The sequence below is a fragment of the Zerene cesonia genome, chromosome 14 (genome assembly GCF_012273895.1).
Source record: "Zerene cesonia ecotype Mississippi chromosome 14, Zerene_cesonia_1.1, whole genome shotgun sequence".
Classification (NCBI taxonomy): domain Eukaryota; kingdom Metazoa; phylum Arthropoda; class Insecta; order Lepidoptera; family Pieridae; genus Zerene; species Zerene cesonia.
The window spans coordinates 6611764-6632273 of NC_052115.1; the positions used below are offsets into that span (position 1 = coordinate 6611764).

Here is a 20510-nt window from a genome sequence, read left to right on the forward strand (position 1 = left end):
AGAGGCCGCGGCGCGGGCGCGGCGGGCGCGGCGCGCGCGCGGGCGGGCTGCGCTCCTCCGGCGTGGCGGGCAGCGCCGGCCCGCGCCCGAACTCTATGAACCAGAGCTCGTCCTTCAGCTCGCACTCTCACTTCTTCTCGTTCATGTCTTTATTTAAATAGTGCAGCACGTAGTGCAGGACGAGGTCGTAGCAGTATTTGTATTCGGTCTGTGGACGATAAACGCGTTTATTTTTGCGATCAGACAATAATACGATTATATCCTGTTCATTTTCCATAAAGTTTAACTCAAACAAAACTTTTCTACATTTGGCGTAAAGGACAAGAACGTTTTCACCACCAAAAAGTATCGTATAATAATATGTCGTCTTTTTGAATTAATATCAATCGATCTTGGTGCCAAAAACATATTTTCTTCATCAATTCGTAATCAATGACATTCAACTGAATATTTCCAAACACAATCTTACAAATATTAACAATCCACGCTATCATTACATGTATAAACATTGTAATAATCGTACAATACAACTCACCCATTACTTTATTTAGTATCGTTATTCATTAATAATACATTACCATGTTCTCGACGAGCTGCGGCCGGTGGCGGCGCACCGTCTTGACGGCTTGGAACACATCGACCTCGCCGTGCTGTATCACCTGCTCGATGCACGCGTTCGCGGCGCAGTACACGCCGGCGCGGCTGCGACCGTCCCTGGGAACATATTGCTTGATATAATATTGTTTCATATTTGAATACGTAAAGAATATTCTATTAGTTAGAATATCTGGAGGTAATATTATTATTATTAACTAAATGTTTCATAATGAGCTAATCCACAATTTCACTAGATGACCATGTTTGATCGCAGTACGATCTCCTTAGTCATATCTAAATTCTATGTACTTTGAAATTTAAAAAATGTTCTCTTGTTTGTGAAGTATTATTTATCATTGGATAAGGTCCGATGGGATTGACGTCGTACTTTGTATGTATGAGAAAAATAAACACAAAGGGTAAATAAGCACTGTTAATATGGGCTATACTGAATATTAGAAAAATTAGGGATTTCCAGAAATTCAACAGAGAGACCGAAACTATTTGACCAATTATTGTAGTTTTGACACTTAAAAAGTAATTAATAACAAGCTAACAGAAAGCCGAATTAAATTAGACCACACTTTTCACAACTGTGTATTAATTCTCATCAAAATAAATAATTTCTTATTCAACTGTCTCAATATTATAGGTTATTCAAATAATATAAATTAATTATAATCTATACTTTATACTAATACATTTATTAATGACAAGCGGTCTACCCCTCACCCGTCATACATTTTCTTTCTCCATAAAAACCCTCTTTGTCCCTTAATTCTCAAATTAAAAAATATCAAATAATCGAAATATTAAATATCATACAGCATTCACAGATTGTGGTCATTCATCACCATTAAACCCAAGTTATACTCACGGGGACACCACACACACGGGCCCGTAGTCAGTCCTCTGCCGCCAGCGCTCCACCATGTTCATGAGCTCGACCAGCGAGTTGGTGGAGGAGGGCACCTTGTGGCCCATCGGCCAGCACGTCAGTTGGAACAGCTGGACCGTCTTTGGCGGCGCTTTGACTCCCGCCATTAGCTCCGTTAGGGATACAATCTGGTTTGTGGTTTAAAGTAAATACCATGGAGAATGATGAAGAATAAAAGGAGACGAATAAGATATTATTCGTCTCCTTTTTTGGGGGGTAAAAGTATGTAGAATTTTATGATGATAATTGTTTATCTATAAATGTATATATCTATATCAAAGGACGAATGAGAAGATGACCCGTTAATTACCAATATTTATAATGGTTAATAATGTTCGTCTTCCCTTTTGTGTGTTGTGAGATATAGCATCTCACAACACACGAAATTGAATGTATTTATTGTATGTATTACATTTAATACATACAATAAACTCACACAACGACATATTGTGTATGCAACGGATCACAGAATCATTCATCAAAATTAGAGTGAAAAGGGTGGGATTTTGATCCCGGTAATTCTAGTAATATATTGTTACAGTTACGGTAGATAAAAACAAATGTTGGATTTCGTTTAAGATCAAGAAAAACAAGGCATTATTGTATAAAGCTGATGAAATAAATGATGGAAACTTTTCAACGCAGTACAGTTGTAATAATCCTAAGGCATATTTCATCCATCTATCAAATTGAGAGACGTATATACCTAACATCAATTTCGAGAGATTTTTCTTCTCATTTTCTGAACGGAATAGCAAAAGTAAATGGGCTTTGAACTTAACATAATAGAAGTTAGTATAAAATATGATACAAACAAATAAATATATGTGCATGTTTCTAGAAAAAAACAGCCAGAAACGATAGTCCCTTTTAATTAAAATCCTATAAATTTAAGAACAAAGCTAAACATGTACCAGCGATAACAAACAAGTTTCAAACTCACCTTCTTATTAATCCTGAAAATCCACGTTTTAATATTCGTATAATGATTGTGAGAAACGTGATCTATTGTGAACACCGGCCCATATTTCTTGGAGTGGCGCCCTTCGGGCCAAAATGGCGGGAATTGTTGCTGAAACGAAAACAATCCGTGAAGCCGATGAACTTACCGAGTGATAAATGATAGCCGAAGTTATTGACCTCATCAATTCTCGTTTTAATAACAAAAACCTGAAGGTTATTGGGATAGTCGCTGGGTTCATTAGTTGGGTACAGGCTTTAGGCTTTATCATTGAACTGGAGGCATTATGGAAAATAGAGAATAGAGAAAAATACATAATGTTATCTCTTCTGATTGTTTATTAGTTCCAATCGAAAACTGATTCACACAATTTGTGCATGGTGCATTGTCAACTATGAAAACGTAATGCAAGTTGATACTGAAGTTCAAAGAAAACCTTAAACAAATCCATTCATCTACCAATATTAATTCTTAATTTTTATTAATAGAGATATGTCACAAATGGAAATGAAAATTCTTTGAAAGTAAGCTGAAAACAGTGACGAAATAAGGCGGAATCTTACCGAGTTTTTAGGTGGGACACAAAGCACGACTACAGCGGCGCACTCGTAGTCGTAGACGAGGGACCAGAACTCGCCTTGAGTTCGTATTAGCGGCCATTCTGTTACTATGTATTCTCGAGGTTTTGTGTAACCCTGAGGGGATTTAAACAAGTTTAAAGAAGCATTTTCAATTGTTAAATATCTGTATTAACTTATTATGTATAACTATCGGTCCGTGTCGGCTCCGCTTGTAGTAAATATATAAGAACTTAGAAATCATGTACATATTCAAAGGTAGAATAATTTTATAAATCGATCCAGTAGTTTGTGAGTGACGCGTTCAAACAAACAAACTCTTCGCTTTCATATTATTACAGGATAGGTAGGACAAGCAAGATAAATTCATTGCTATGCACAATAATTAATTTATTATATTTCTAAAATTACGTAGAAAATTCTACCAGCCACAGTATTTGCTGACGCGTAAATCGGAGCTTGTTACGCGGTAGACCGCCACCTCTGTTGTCTCAAAGCCAACAGAGGTGGCGGTACTACGTTCGGTTACATAATTATGTAGATATTAATTATAAATTTATACACATAATAAAACATAATTTATAACAACGCTTTACTGGAATTTGACGATATTTTTCTAACTTTCGATTTTATTTACTAGTGGGGTTATAAGCTAAGGAATGTTATAAGCTATATGTTATAATGGTAGTACGGGCGCAGCCGGAGCTGACCGCTGATACACATAGCAAAAATAATTCGAGAAAAACGGGAGAAACTTATCAGTTAATATCTATCCGATCTTTATTGATTTCAGAATTCCATAATTCATTAAAAATCAACGAATTTAAAAATGTAAACATACTCACATCTACGAATACTGCGTTGATATAATCCGTAAAACTGTTGCCTTGAAACGATGTTAAATATGGACGAAAATTATCAGCTGAAATTATATAAAACTATTAAAAACGCAACCACGTATAAAATTTATCTGCGTCTATTTTAAATTTAATAATTTTAATGGAGTCACTTTGAGGAACGCATAAAATGCTTTTAGTTTAATTAAAAATCACAAACGAGTTTCGCAGCAAGCGTGTAAAGTAATTTCATTCTATGTTAAATAAATACTATCCAAAACATACTTCTGCCAACTGTGTATGTAATATATAATAACATGAGATTTGGAATTGAGACTAAAATAATATTCACAGAACTGTGACGTAAATGTGATATAGCAAAGTCACTGAAAAAACATAAACAAATATATGAAACCCTTTATACCCACGCCCCCCAAAGTATTGTATAAAAAATTTATAATGAGACATGTTGGCCGATTCTCAGACCTATCCGATATGAACACAATATTTTATAAGAATTTAATCCAGCTGTTTCCGAGGAGTATGGTAACTAACATTGGGACATGAGAATTTTATACATATATATAGAAGAGATTATTCGAGGATACTGATTAGGATTAAAAAAGACAGCAACTTACGTGGAACAACCAGCACATCCCGGTTCTTTTCTCTATTATCACCCCGGTGGCCTCCAGCGCAATCGCCGATAGTAAATCTGGGGGTTTGTTTGCAAATCTGCTGATACTCCTTCTGGTACTCGTTGAGTTTGGTCACCGGGTCTCTTTGGGACTTCTGTTTGAGGCGTTGGGACAAGTCGGACACTGGGAACCAGGACACCCCGCACACTACGTGCTCTTCCAGCGTATCGTATACAAATTTGTATTGTTCCTACGGAGTTAACATCGTTTTTGGAGAATTAAGAACATTTTATTACACCAATAAACATGTATTATGGGTGTAGTGATATAAACCCAATAATTGCAATATCATCACATGTTCTTAGTTCTTTTGATTTGAACGGAGAAGACAGTTAACGTTAGTTAGTACATAGCTTACCTACGTAATTCAACGCTAGACACGTCCTATAATGTAGCAACTGTAACTACTACTAGCGACATTGTCATAGTATATTTACTTACGGATAAAGTATATTCGTTTCAAAGAAAGAAAAAATATATATTTTAAGACTTTCAATATAATGCAAATACAACCTTAATGTATCAAGTTTTACAGACTTTATGAAAATAGTATTCAAACGGATTATTTTAGAGATTAATACGGATGAAATTAATTAATTCATGAATAATTGCGGCGCTAAGAGAAAACGATTTTGGATTAAGCAAACTGTGGTGCGGTAAAACGTCGTTTCTCAGCTTTTAATATTAAGTCATAAATAAGGCAACTTTGGATAACTTAGATTAAACTTGTTAACTTGCAAATTAGCAACACCATACAGCAATAAAAAACAACATATTATTAGCAACAAATTAGATTAGCGGCAGCCTATTCTAGTCATTTCTATATATTTCTTTCCTACAAAAACTTCTCTATTTCTTGCTTTTTAAAATTTTCTATTTCTCTTGCGTCACTTGTATTAAAACAACATCAATAATTAATTACTTTCATTCTATATACAGGTGTTTAAAAATACGCATCCTTTGTTCTCTCGTTACTGTGACGCGGTTTGGTTGTGGTATGGCTCAATGTATCGAAAAAACCGATTCCGAATACACGATTTAATCGTAAGAAAATGCTAATTAATTATTTATTGTTTACAAAATTAATTCTGTGTCAAAGAGGGAGAAGCTGTAAAACTTACTACGTAGTTTATGCAGTAAGTATACAGCTGTCGTTTTATACATCAAGGTTTATGTTTATTTTATTTATAAGAAAATAGTTCGAGATAATTTATGGAACAATTCTCGGGACATCATTCGCACAAGTAGTTCATTTTCGTTACTTATTTGATCAATAGTCAATTACTACATCTAATATGTGCAATATAAAATATAAATATAGTTTATGACAATATTGTTTTAAGAATATCAACCTTTTAAGATTATTTGCTTCATAAATTATACCCTTTTATATCAAAAATACAGACAGTAAATACATAAGTAGAAATAGCTAAATTATAAGATAAAATAAAAAAAATTAAATAAACCTTATTAACAAGGACAAATATTCATTTTACAACAATGCCTTCTGAACTAGATTATGAACCTGTATCTCAGAAGGCAGTATATAATTTACCATAAACACATACAACCATATAACATTACCTCATTCTCAATAAGCCCTTTCCTTGATTGGCGCAACTTTTTCAAGTACCCAAACACATCAAAGCAATCTTCTTCTTCGGCCAATTCTAAATTTGCGTCAACAGCCAGATACACCCCAGACCGGCCACCACCATCGCTACGGGATAAAACATATATTAAATATTATAATAAATCCTATGTAAGGCACAAGTACTCAGCCCGCAACTTTGCCAGCGTAGTTATGGAAATAATCAGTCCAGTTGCTGGCATAGTTCCCGTTCCTTTCATGTGTATGTCTTTTCTTGGGTTTCGAACTATTTTTGAGATAATTGTCATCCAAATCTGTTTATTGGTTTACGCGTGAAGATGAGACAGATAGAGTTATTTTCATATAAATGAAAGATTAGGCAAGTATTTAACATTCTTATCCACTTTACTACTTATTGGTAAAATCTATTATAAGCCATAATAATAATCACTAGAGTAGTTATTATTTTTATGGCTACAATATTTTTGGTATATCTAATAGTTAGTTAAATATTTCAACGAATTAAGCCATGACTCCAGCAAATTGATCTAAATAAGATCGAACTTTTCATTAAAATTAAAATTACTGATTTAGCTTATTGGTTGTGATCGATATATTATAAGTATTATATTTATGAGTTATACTTGCTTCATTAATTTAAATTTTGCATTGTAACTATCACTATTTTTATTATTAAATCATTTAATATGGTGGGAAAACAAGTATCAGGGGACCGATATTAACATGACATGATGAACAATATTTACCTTACCAATATTGTATTATTTCGTACACACATTTGCATTATTTGAAATCTGTTTGAATGCGAAATGATGAGTGATGCTACCGCATAAAGGCGGGTGAGATAGAACTGTCGTGCAAACCGTATCCGTACACAATTATTCGATTATCTTGAATCTATGATCATATTACTTTAAGTTTAGAACTTTTCAACGGATTTTAAACGCGATTAATTCGTTATATTATTTACCTCAACTTTATTAACAAAATAAATATATAAGTGGAGCTTTTGAACCTTATTTGGTTAATTGTATCCCAAGATTTTTCTAGTAATTGAAAGGTTTGCAATATGAGATATCTTATTCAATTATGTCTATAATTCTAAATTTAACTAATAATTCAGATATCAAATTTTCAATACGACAAAGGAGAGTAAAAACTATTATTTTACGTAATAAAAATATCAAGAAAATATTCAACTCTGTATACGAAAAGACATATTGAATATAACATTACCGATGGTAATAACAATCAATCTTAGGCGTATTATTTTACGTACTGTTTCATTGTTACAGCACTATATTGGCTTATTTTGTTCATATCGTAAATGAAATCAGTCTGTGAATATACATTGGAATAGGTCGATATATTACGTATAAAGACAAAAGGGAATATAATAGATCGAGATTCAAAACTATTTGTAACTTTGGGCTTTACATTTCACTTTAATTTCTTACAACTGAAAAGAGTCAATTTTGTTAAAATTATTGTTTTAAACCGAGCTATTAAAACCGTATTTCTTTTTTTCATACTAACAATAACATGTAACAAAATAAATTTAATAATAACGAAAAACGTTTATCGCTCTGAAAATACAATGAATACAACCAACAGACAACCAGTTTCGAACGCAACAAATATTCCGCACGTATGGTTTGTCTAGAAGAAATATAAATTATATACATTTTTAAAATTTGAAAGATTGTAATACAGCTATTAAAATGAAAAATCAAGTGTGTTAGGAAAAAATCTTTTGTGTACTTCTGTAGTACTAACGAGGTGTATTCTATATTTTCAATAACGTTGCGCACTATTAACATAAAACATAGGATTTTTCTTACTTGCAATGCACCACCATAGGTCCAGTCGCAGAGCTAGAGACCAAACGTCTACCGACAACAGCGCGGACTCTCCTCCTGAACTCCAGTAAAGCATTGCCGAAGGGACACGTGTGTGAGTGCCATTGTGTGTAGTGGAATTGTAGTAGAAAACGTTCTTCTACCACCACCTATATAAATTTTAATTATTATTATTAAGGATTTCATTTCTACCTAACCGCTTGCCAGGGTTTGACCCGGGTAAAAAGTCTATGACCATATCCAGTGTTAATGTGTAGTGTAGTGCAAAAATTTAACTTTCTTTTAGGGAAACAATTTTCATGTTGAGATCAACACTTCCAATAATTACCCCATAGAAACATACCACGTTCGAAACTTCAATTATTTTTAATATAGACATATTAAAAATAATATATATAGGGAGGTACCTATAGAAGTATATCTGCCCTATAGTTTATCTGCTCGTGCATTATTATTTAAATTCACATTATTATAATATATAACATTGCAGTAATGTTGCTGTACTTAAAAATTTATTCACTAGCAGAAAGATTTTTCTGTTGAAAATTTGAAGTTCGAAAGGCAAGGATAGAGAGTTTTTAGTGCATTCATTACAAACGTTCTTATCTTTTAGAAAATATATGTATTGACACAGATGAAGTTACCAGTATCTTTCGTTATAACATTAAATTTAATTAATTTACATTGTACAATAAATAAACAGCGCGCTCACAAAGCAATTTGTTTAAGTTGGCGAATATTTCATTAGGTTTCTTTCAGCGCTACAGACTGAATGTTGGAGTCTTGATTTGAAAATGCAACTAGTTCGTGTAATTAATTATGAGGACTTCGAGAAATTTAAGGAACAATTGTTATTTTATTTTGTCTATTCACACTTTTCGATGTTTTCCATGGAAAACTTTATGAAATTTAATTAGGTTTTATGTAAAAAAATGATCTTAATTTAATAAAATTAATGTCTTAAATATTTACCATTAAAACCATTAAAGATTTTATTAAAAATTCTAACTATATTGCTATTCTGCACCTTATATCGGCTACCTACACTTGCAATCACTATTCTAGTTGAAGGATGTTATTTTTATTTAAATATTTTCTAATTGAAAGTAGTACGTGAGGTCGAGATCAGTGCAATTTTCTGCTATTATGTTAAAAATTGGCTTTTCGCAAACGAGTTAACAATGGGCTCTTGAAATTTCTATAGCAACATTAGGTACAGTGCATTGTTGTTAGAAAATGCCCCCGCCCTGAAGAACGTAGTAAGTAATTGGGCTATACAAGATTCTGGAAATAACCCGATTGGTACGGCGATAAGGGGATCTTTCTTCTTTTAGAATATGGGTTATTTTTATGTCTCAGGTTGTTTTAAAAGGCAAACATCTATTTATATAAAATAAGGAAAAGTCAGAAAGAACTGTTTTAAAATTATTATTTTATTTTCATTATCCAATCTATCAATATGTATTCTAGACAACATAAAGATAATTGAACTATAACAATTATAATTTTATGTTCTTCTATAAGCACATGTTTTTAAAATGTTTATTTTATTCCATAAATGTATTTTGTACAATACAAATTAAATAATGTATGTTCCTGACATCATCTTCAAGCATAATGATATAGCTACTCACAGCAGTTTCTACAAAAGACAACCAACTAACGTCTACGAAAAATTTAAAGAAATGAAAAAATGAATTATAAGGTGGAAGATTCAGTCTGCGTCCTTCTCCGTACATAATAGTAGTAATACAACCTCAGTAATTAAGTTTCTTCTTATCTCTCGGTTTGATCTGTTCTATTCTTTACTTATTTATTACAGAAATTTCAAATTTGTTTTTAAGAACTTACGTCTTTCTCCGTTTTGTACAGCCGAAACGTCCGTATGTGGAAGTTGGCCAATTCCTCTTCTTGCACTATTCCCACGCTTATATCGCCATATGTTTCGTCCTTGTCTTTACTCGCTGGCCAATATTGGACGCACATCACCTGTCAAGTTAAATAAAACACTAAATCCTTCTATATAAGACAAAATATACGAAAGTTTGTCGGGACGGTGACAAATAACAAGAAGGTTAATAAAAAATAAAGAAATATCATATTAACATAACTGGTTTATCTTTTAAAAGAGATGGAGAATTTGAAATAGGCCATGCTTTACGAGTTTAAGATTGTATTCAATTGAAATTTAATATATTAAAATATCCATAACTTATGTACATAAAAAAGTGTTTTTTTTCTTTATGATTACGTTTTAATTTCATTTGTGGCTCAAGGAACAAGATTTATCGAATATATATAGAAGCTTTCACCATGAAACTGTGTCGCCTTATAGCCTTAACTTCGAAATACTAAAAATAAAATTACATAACAGGTAAATAGAACAGCAGAGAGCAAATATAAAGATTGCATGAAGTTACTCGTGCCAAAAAATCGAGCATTTTTGTCATAAACTATGACAGTATTGGGTTTTATAGCTCATGAAAATATTGCCTTCCAGCGACACGGTTAAATAGGGAATTGATAATATTTCAAAGTTATGTAACACTAATGTTTGTCGCAACCTTGGAATTGGATATTTTATAGTTTAGGTGTATATGACATACTTTTGTATTGGTTTAAAGCGTCGCCAAAGTAGACGCGAGACATAGAAATAATCGGATAGAATGACTTGTAAAAATACTCTATCAATTACTCGACATAGATGTATCTTATGTAAGTTTGAAATTTTTGTAATCACATTACTTTCATAGAAAAATCGGATAACTGTTACATCATTCAGATTAATTTCTATGAAATTAGTCCTTAAGATGGGACATGAAACTTTTTGAAAATTTTTGAAAGCTCATTTTGTGAATATATACTTAAAGTAACGAAAACATTGAAACGCAAAGCATAATATTATAATGACTAAAATCAACAGATTCACTGCTGCAGGCGTTACGAAAATCGATATTACTTCCTAGAAGACATTCCAGAATGTTCTGGAATTAACGTAGGTTAATTAAAATTACTCACTAGGCGTGTTATTTGCGTACATGATATAGTTTATATTAGAGGTTTGTTAGAGTACGCATTGTTAACAAATAGAATTATAATCACGGTGAATTTTCTATTTAGGTTGTGTGTATTACATTAAATCATAATGCTTTACGTTGTTACAAATAAATTTACTTGGCCGAAGTGAAGTTCTATTGCAATTTGATCTATTTCCCAATATCCGTGTGAACTCTACACACCGAAATTAATATTTCTCTGTCTATATGAACTGTATTCAGCAATTATTTAACGCCTTAAGCCAATTATATTAAATTTCAATATTTGTAGTTCTATATCAAATTTTATTTTTATTCTTAATGCTGGTAAAGCTGTGCCTACCTGTAATTTAGATACATAAGTACTAATGTGTTGATGTATATTTTAATAGTTTTAACAAGAAATTATGTATCTAGTTGGTAAGCCTTTCCTTAAATAAATAAAATAAATAAATATTCACGTAGCATATATTCTTATTTTAAATGTTACAAATCCGTCAGAGCTCTCAGATAAAAAAGGTCATTAAACTTCAATCGTGTGTCTGGTTTTTACGAACAAATCGAGACGTAATGCCTCCAAAGTCGGGTGCGAAGGGTTCACACGAAATGTAATTTAATTGTGATGAAAGGGGATTGGGGCCAATGGAACACCGTTATTACAATTTGCGTCAAAATTCTCACGTCGTTTTGACGCTTAAATGTATGTAAATTTATTTACGCGGTAGCGGGTACTCGCGGGCTGTGTGTACTGTGTATCGTTAGTATAATGAGCTGCTTTAGCCGTTTTCATGTACGCACGGTTTCAGTAAACGCTGTAGGCAGATTCATAAGTTCACTTGGCTATGTAGACGTCAAATTTCTGCTTCATTATAACTGCTTATCGCTCAGTACTAAGTCTCAAGATGTAATTTTGTCTATGTGGTGTTTTCTAGGTTAGATATTGTTATTTCCCCCGGGCCACGAATAGAGGGTGGCTGATAGGACCAATCACGTTTTAATTACATGGCTTACAATTAGTGGACATCTGTAACCGATTTGGGTTATAGATAACTAGCTCTACGAGTAAAAGTAGATTTAAAATGTATCCCACATTTTAAATGACAAGTTACGCGAATAAAATTTATCAATTGATTACTATTCTACTTTAATTTATTTGTACAATGTTATGCAAATTTAAGAAGTCAAAATATACTATACATTGATATTATGTTGAAATAATATAATTATTTAAGCTGAATCTATGCTGTTATAGTTAAGTAGATATGAAGTCCGAGATCCTTCGAGATCCGAAACCTTCACGAGAATATTAGGATTTTTTTTCAATTCAAAATTAATTAATAATATCTACAGTAAGTATTTGGTTCTTTTACCTTTATAAAATCGAATGTCTTGGTCAGCATAACAATCGCTGCAGCTCGTTCCTGCCATATCATACGCCAAAATGATACCACCGTCTCCTCTGTTGGCCCCTGTGTCACTATATATGCGTTTGGTTTTAATATACTCTGTGAACAGAAATAAATATATATTTAGATCAACGATAAACAACGAACTTTGAATATTTAAAAACCCTTTCAGAAAATGTATACCGCGAAAAAACATTCTGTGTCTGTATAAAACCGTAAAACGGTTAACAAATCAACTAACTTGATAAAATGAATGACAAAAATCACAAACATTAATATGCATCGAAGAAAACTTTCATTTTAATAAATTGAACAAAAGACTGTCGTTCTGTATTTAATCGAGCCATTTTCTGGCGCCAACGTTTTTATTAAATCTCTGTTGTCAGCCAGGGTAACTAACCAAAGGTTTCTTAAAGGAAAAGTATGCTTTGTTTTATGAATTATTTAAAAGAGTTTGCACTTCAACGGAAAAAGGATTAATATTGTTTATTTAAGAGCCATTACATTAAAATACTTTTCCTCTAATTTCGTAGCACTACATGCATAAAATAAGGAAATTTCATAAACCACGTTCCAGAATCAATTTAGTTTTTAATTCCATAATATACAATTCTATATCAACTTATACGTCCATAGTACTTTGAGAAACCAAAAAAAGGAATCACGTCCAAGACACTTAAACGAAGCGGTTCCAAGTCGATTAATCCCAAGTACCTATAAGTTCACCCACATGACTCATTACGGACCTCTAACAAGACCCGAATAAAACGGAACGGACCAATACTTTCGCTAACATCAGAGTGGTTTCCGTGATATCGAGATAGCCAAAGACCAGTTAAATGTCTCATTTATTATTCGTGTCACGTACTATGAGATTTTGTCCCTACTCACTGATGAAGACACTATGAGAGAGTAATATTAAGTCACGTTATACTTCGGATCTTTGCTCCAGTTTTGTGGCGCTTTCGAGTTAATGGAGATGCGATTACTTCTGGCGGAGACAGGCAAAGAGTTAATAGTGGCAGCTTCTTGAAATTGTACAAAAATGTTGTGAAATTATTTTAGCATTTGGATTAAAGTTCTGCATGAGTTAAACATTTTTAGGTGTGATCATGTTTACAATAACGAATTACTTATAAAAAAATAATTTTGAAGATAATAAAAAAGAGAATTGCATAATTAATCTATGAGCGCAACTTTTACAGCCAAAATAAATGTAAAAGTATCTTATACATTTTAAAATTGAAGACGTATTGAGATTTTTTTTAAATGCATATCTTATATGTCTTTAAAATTTATATTTAATTTATTACGTACATCTATATAGGAAGCATTAATGTAATCGGAGTCTGGCTCGCGATCAACTGTCTGTAGCACCACTCTGTTGTAGTCGTCTGTAATCAAAAACAATCATTTTAAATTATAATTCATAAAAAAGTAATCATAAAATAAGATTATAATATTTCATAGGGCAACAAAGAAACAATTTCTTTTTTCACTTGACACTGGCAAATAACAATAAACTCTTTGCTGATTACAAGAATAAAGTAATTTTTTTCCATTCGCGCGTTTTATTTCAATTTAGAACGCGGTAATGCGCGAAGACTGTTGTTCTTTTTCATATTTGTGTTGTAGAAATACTTGAAAACATTGATGACTTTATCATTCATTATTGAAGATTTATTTTTAATTTATTTTACACATGACATGCTTTTACTTAAATAAGTATATAAAAACAGCATCATATTTAACAGTTCATTATACTTTTATGCTATACACATTGAAAATTTAAGAAAATAATTGTTAAAATCTAGTTTTGTATCGATATATATTGTATATTATCAAAATTGATTGCGAAGTTCTATGTTAATAATAGATTTTACATTTCAACTGCTTTCATAAAGTTTGTAAACACAATTTTGGTAATAATAGACACGTTGATGAAATAAAAAAGTTAAAAATGATTCAGCATTCGCTATAATTAAGTTCGGTAATTATGTTACACAATTTTCGGTTTCCAATTGAATAAATTAGGTTTTAAACGTTAGCAGTGACCTTTTTACAGTAATTAATGAGATAAGTAGTAATGTGGTAGATGTTTTTTATGTTATTACTTATTTATTAAAAATACACTGATAAAGATTTGATTTTTTTAATAGAATTATTTTATAACACAATTTTGAAATAAAAATAAAGTCATATTAAATTCACCATGTTGACCGAATTCGTCGCTATTATAAATAAAACAATTTCAATTACCCATGACTAAAATATTCCGTAATGAGTAAGTAAAAGTAAATATTTATATATATAACATAGTTGTTAATTTATATAATTTAAAATATATATACGATGTCTCTAGTATATAATTATCAAAAAATTGGTTTGTTTAAGTTATTAATTGTAGAATAATATATAATTGATTTAATTGACTGTTTGATAAATATAATATTATATTGGAAGATGGATAATAATAAATAATACTTACAAGGAATGACTTTTTGGTTCTGGTTTTTGTGTAAATTAGTCTTCTTGGTTGCGTGTCTACACGCGTGGGTTTCTACTTTCGTAGCAGTCTGAAACAAGATAAAATATGTTTAATAAAAGGTTTTTATCGTATCCTAAGCAACATTTATATCAAGTATATTTAATAATGACTTCAAAATCCATATTCATAATATAAATTGGAAAGTTACTTTGCCAGTTTGTCTATCGCTTCTTCGCGCCTAAAGCCCTGATCCGAATGAATAAAACTTGTTACAGACAGAGTTTAAGACCTGAGACAGGACATAGAATAGATTTTAAACCAGAACATTTACGGAAACGGAAAATACCTGGGCAAGTCCCGGACAGACTATAATTTTCTTTTACTACGCGGGCGGATGCTAGCGATGGTATAAATACTTTTTTTTACTCTATTTACTTTTACTTTTAAATTTACTGTTACTCTATTGTCTATCGTTTGGTTATCCATGTACGGGATGAAGCAATCTATCATCGCTTATCGTCATAATAAGCAAGCATTCAACTAATAAAATAGATATGATAAGCCCGTATATTATTGGAGATATACACAAAAATTAATATATCGTATAATATAAGCAACATTTCAGATTTGAGAGTGAGCAAAATGAAAATTTTGCCATAAATTTATATTGAGTATCGCGTATTCAATGCGATATTGGGTCGGAAAAGCGCGGGAAAATGATTTCGCCCCGTTCCCTCTGATCCCTTTGAAAATAAACGTTCATCGACGAACAATAATTTTCTTCTTGGAACTTTTCAATATTGAGTCTAATAAGGGATGAATTACATTTTAATTTTGAAAAAGAATCCCGGGAATTCAAGACAGTAATATGAATTATTTAAAAAGCTTTAACCCTAACCGGGATATTTATTTTAGGATGTTTTTATAGAGAAATTTTCAGAACCACCAAAATGTTCACAGCTGGTGTACATTTTCTTTTACGCTTATATGTCAGGTAAATTGACAGATAACGTATGAAAATGACATAAAAGTGTTAAATAGGCTATCAACGATAAAGTTAAGCCTTTAGCATCGTGTCAATTTAATTTCACATAACATTAATTCACTAATTACAACGCCTACAATTTGAATTCGATACAATTATTTCAAAGAAACATTCATGATTTTGATTTATTGGTTTCAAATAGAATAGCGATGTCATATTATTCCGATAATGATATTTGATTTTCGCACAGGTTCGTAATATCGTTAATTAAAACTACTCAACATTTGTGTCAATTTAATTTCATGGCTATTAATAATTGAAATAGCCGGCCAGTGTCTATTAAAATTTCGTTATTGTTAACCATAATTAAGTTCATGTTTCAGTTTTAGTTATTCAAATTATTTATTACCGATAAAATAATACACAAGGTTCACGGAAATATAAAACCTTCTTTGATATTGGATGACTAACAAATTTACATTCCAGCACTATTTCTAGGCGATTTTCGATGGTATATTTTTTAAAATCAAGTCGTAATTTAAAATCAAGTATGTTTTATATTACAAACAAGCTATAATAATTTTTTTGGATAATCATATTCATTTAATTCATTGAATTATAAAAAATTAGTCCAAAGTTTTAAATAAGATTAAATAAGATTCACACACCATAATTTGTTTTGCTTAAATCGCTCATTTCTATTATAGTACAAAGTCGACGCTAGATATCTTTTTTTTTTTTTTTTTTTTTTTTTTTTTTATGTTATAGCGGACAGCTGAGCTGGTGGTTCGCCTGATGTAAAGCGATCACCACCGCCCATAAACATTCGCAAAGGTAGTACCTCTGTGAATGCGCTGCCCGCTTTTATGGGGTAAGGGAAAAGGAAAGGATTAATGACTGGACAGAAGGAATGGACTAGGACGGGTGAGGAAAAGGAAACGGGCCTCCGGCTCCCCCACTCACCGTACGAAACACAGTGGCATGCCACTATTTCACGCCGGTTTTCTGTGGGGGTGTGGTACTTCCCCGGTGCGAGCTGGCCCAATTCGTGCCGAAGCGTGCTCGACTCCCACAATAGTCCAATCTGACCACTCATCTAGACTAAGCAAACTGAATATAAATAAACGAACTGTCCCCTTCCTTTCCCACCAACCCGATGCCGTCCCATTAGTTCCAAGCTCCAACCCCACATTATGTAATACGTATTAGGTTTCTCTTTTCTGGGCTAACGACTTCAAATAAATAGGATTCTGTTGAGACATGTTAAAAGGCAGTTGTACAAATGTCTGTTGGGTTATTTTATTTGTAAGTCTGCGACGTTTCTGTAATGTTTTGTTATGTGAAATTATTTCCTTGTCAGTTGGATGATATAGCTTATAGCGTTTAGTTTAATACAATTTATAACTATATAGATGTAACCGAGTATGTCTATTAATTGAGTAAGCGTAAAGGATTATGAAAGCATAGGTTGATTCTTACGGGTAAAAATGTTTTAGAATAGCCTATAGCAGGTGCATCCTATCCTATACTACTACTATTATAAATGCGAAAGTTTGTAAGGATGTGTGTATGTTTGTTGCTCTTTCACTCAAAAACTACTGAACCGATTGCAATGAAATTTGGTACGTAGCAGGACAACTGGAATAACACATAGGCAACTTTTTATCCCGATATTCCTACGGGATAAATACTTACGCGGGTGAAACCGCGGGGCGCAGCTAATAATCTATAAAACAACGTTTTGGGTTGCTAATTATAAAATTAAATAATCTTATTAAAGTATCAAGTTTAAATGAAAAAAGTATTGTGTACTCAATGGTGTCGACTTCATAGGTTTCTTCGGGGGTTTGAGACCAGGCGAGCGTGATGGAAATAAATTGTTTTTTCAATTTATCTGCGCATGTGGATTACATCATCACTGTTAAAAACGGTGAACGAAATCATCGTAAGGAAACCGGCATGTTCAAGAATAAAAAACGTCTAAACGGGTTTATATTAATTTGGTACAGAAATAATTCAAGACCCGAGAAAGGATATAGGATAGGTTTTATCCCGAAAATCGAGGGGACAGGAACTTAGCCGGTAACAGCCCGAGTTTGTCAAATCTTCCTTGAGGCGAAGCCATGGGCGGAAGCCTAGTATCATTCTAAAAGACGCAGCTTTACGATTTTGATGAATTCATAACGCTCTATTACACTCGCCTCATAACACACAATTTGTATTTAACAACTACAAACAGAATAGAGCATCCGTGCAGTTGCATAACTTTGACAATTATGTAAGCCCGCTAAAGTTTTCATCGCATTGTGGAATTTACGGCGGCTTTTTAGTTCAACTTGATGGCAGATCAAACTTGATAAAATAGAGAAGCCATCTAGATCATCATCTAGGATCTAGATGACACATCAAATTTATTTGGTTTATTAGTTTGTCATAGCTTCTTTGTTATTGCGTGGTGGAATTCGCGTGGAAGTCGGTTATCGCGCGGCATGGTAAGGAGTATTTTTTCGCATTAAAAAGTATGGTATGCTCTTTAACTTGGGTTCAGCTCCTTCTTCATATCAAATTTCATCAAAATCGGTTCAGTGGTTTAGGCGTGAAAGCGTAACAGATAGACAGATAGAGAGGCAGAGTTACTTTCGCATTTGTAATATTATAGAAGGAATTAGGTATAGAAATGCTTAATGCGCATATTGTAGTCTAGGAACCGTACAATATTTTTAACATATTTATTTAGTGATAATACCTACACCTATACCTATATATAAGCTATAATCCTAACTGAAGTGTCTTAAGCTGAATCGTTAAGTCAACATAAAGACCCGCCATGCACTTAGTTATTGACCTATATCCCTATGTGTATACCTTATGTATAGATCTTATTTGTGAGAACTATTTTCTATATATTACCGATATCCTTATGTATAGACACTATTTGTGAGAACTTTTTTAACATACGTTATCGCTAGAAAATTAATCAAGTGTAATTATTTGAATTAATTGCTTCAAATAGAAATTTCCACTAATAATAAACGAAAGTGTTTTTTCTTTGTTTGAAGGGGCTAATCTCAGGAATTACTGGACCGATTCCAAAAATTATTTTATTGTTGGATAGGTATGCGATCCCTAGGCTATTTATGTATCATCAGCCAAGCCAGGCGGAACGGTTGTATTAAATAATTTTATAGTTGCTTTGCCTTTAAAATGCCCATAGAAATATTCCAAAATTCTTTGAACTAGAAAATGTTCAAATAAATGATCACTCTCTAGCCTCCTGTCTCCAGGCAAAATCATATCATGACTTCATAATCACTTCCTTGGCTCGTAAAAGAAAGAGAAACCAAGATATTTTTCATATTAGTAAGAATATAATATTATTTAAAATAAATCAATACCTTTAATTGTATTGTTTAAATAGTACCCAAGTAAGAAAGAAAGAAAGAAAGAAAAGAAAGTTAGAACTTAAAATATTTTTTTTTTTTCAAATTACTATACCAATTTCAAGTTGTGAAAACCAGACCAAATATAAGTGGAAACGGAAGGCACCAGCTTTCAAATGAAAAAATAACTTAACGCCGAGCCCAGTAACAAACACAAAATAATACATACGAATTGAGATCCTCATCTTGTAAGATCGGTTCAAAATTTAAACATTTCAATCAACCAAACGAAAAAAATAACATTTTAATTTTTCGTTTCTTGTTTTTATGTTACTCCAATATATTATTTTGAGTGAACCGATTTTAATATGTTTTCCATTGAACGTATGGAATATTAAGCAGTGGTGGCTCAGTGGTTAGGACCTCGGACTTCAAATTCGATCAGTCGGGGTTTGAGACAAGGCGAGCGTGTAAGAATTAAATTGATATTTCATTTTATCTGCGCATGTGGATAACATCACTGCTCGAAACGGCGAAGGAAAGTATCGTGAGGAAACCGGCATGTCCGAAAAAAGTTCGACGACATGTGACATCTGCCAACCCGCACTTGGCTAGCGTGGTGGCTTATGGCCTGAACCATCATAGGAGGCCTGTGTCCCAGCAGTGGGAACATTTACGGGCTGATGATGATGATGATCTTTGCAATAGTTGTAGCAACATATAGGTGACAATCAATAAAAAAATTAACAATCCATCATCTATGAATACATAAATTCCCTCAAAAGTGAAGTCCGAACAAAACTCGAGCTAGTAATAAATAAAACATAATTATAGCGCTCGGTATACAGAACGTGGGTAACATGTGGCCGAGACACAGGTCCGACGTGGCTTATGAATCACGAGGTGCCTGAAAGACAAATTGTGCTCTGCGGATACGGTAGGAAGTCAAATATTCATGCAAACGAAAACTTGTAAAGAATGTCAAAACATTTGTTGAACACGATGTTCCGAAATCCAACTTTTCAATGGGGCAAAGGATTAAAATATGTTCGTGACAGAGCGGTGTGGAAATTTTTTTTTGTGAATTCTGACAACATGACTGTGTGTCCTTAATCCGGCCGATGGGTCATAGATAACA

At 32.6% G+C, this 20510-nt stretch overlaps 1 protein-coding gene across 2 annotated transcripts in view; it reads right to left on the bottom strand.

Annotated features, from left to right (window-relative positions):
- LOC119831810 (receptor-type tyrosine-protein phosphatase kappa) overlaps positions 1 to 20510 on the bottom strand; it is a 123812-nt gene continuing 103302 nt past the window's right edge. For both annotated transcript variants that reach the window (XM_038355342.1, XM_038355341.1), the window contains 13 exons: positions 15008 to 15095; positions 13837 to 13913; positions 12484 to 12618; positions 9930 to 10067; positions 8061 to 8227; positions 6192 to 6327; positions 4548 to 4797; positions 3919 to 3995; positions 3059 to 3190; positions 2478 to 2606; positions 1475 to 1662; positions 579 to 714; positions 1 to 208 (listed from right to left, as the gene is read on the bottom strand). In XM_038355342.1, the coding sequence (XP_038211270.1) occupies positions 128 to 208; positions 579 to 714; positions 1475 to 1662; positions 2478 to 2606; positions 3059 to 3190; positions 3919 to 3995; positions 4548 to 4797; positions 6192 to 6327; positions 8061 to 8227; positions 9930 to 10067; positions 12484 to 12618; positions 13837 to 13913; positions 15008 to 15095 (1734 nt within the window). In that variant the 3' untranslated portion in view covers positions 1 to 127. The remainder of the gene's footprint in view (positions 209 to 578; positions 715 to 1474; positions 1663 to 2477; positions 2607 to 3058; positions 3191 to 3918; positions 3996 to 4547; positions 4798 to 6191; positions 6328 to 8060; positions 8228 to 9929; positions 10068 to 12483; positions 12619 to 13836; positions 13914 to 15007; positions 15096 to 20510) is intronic.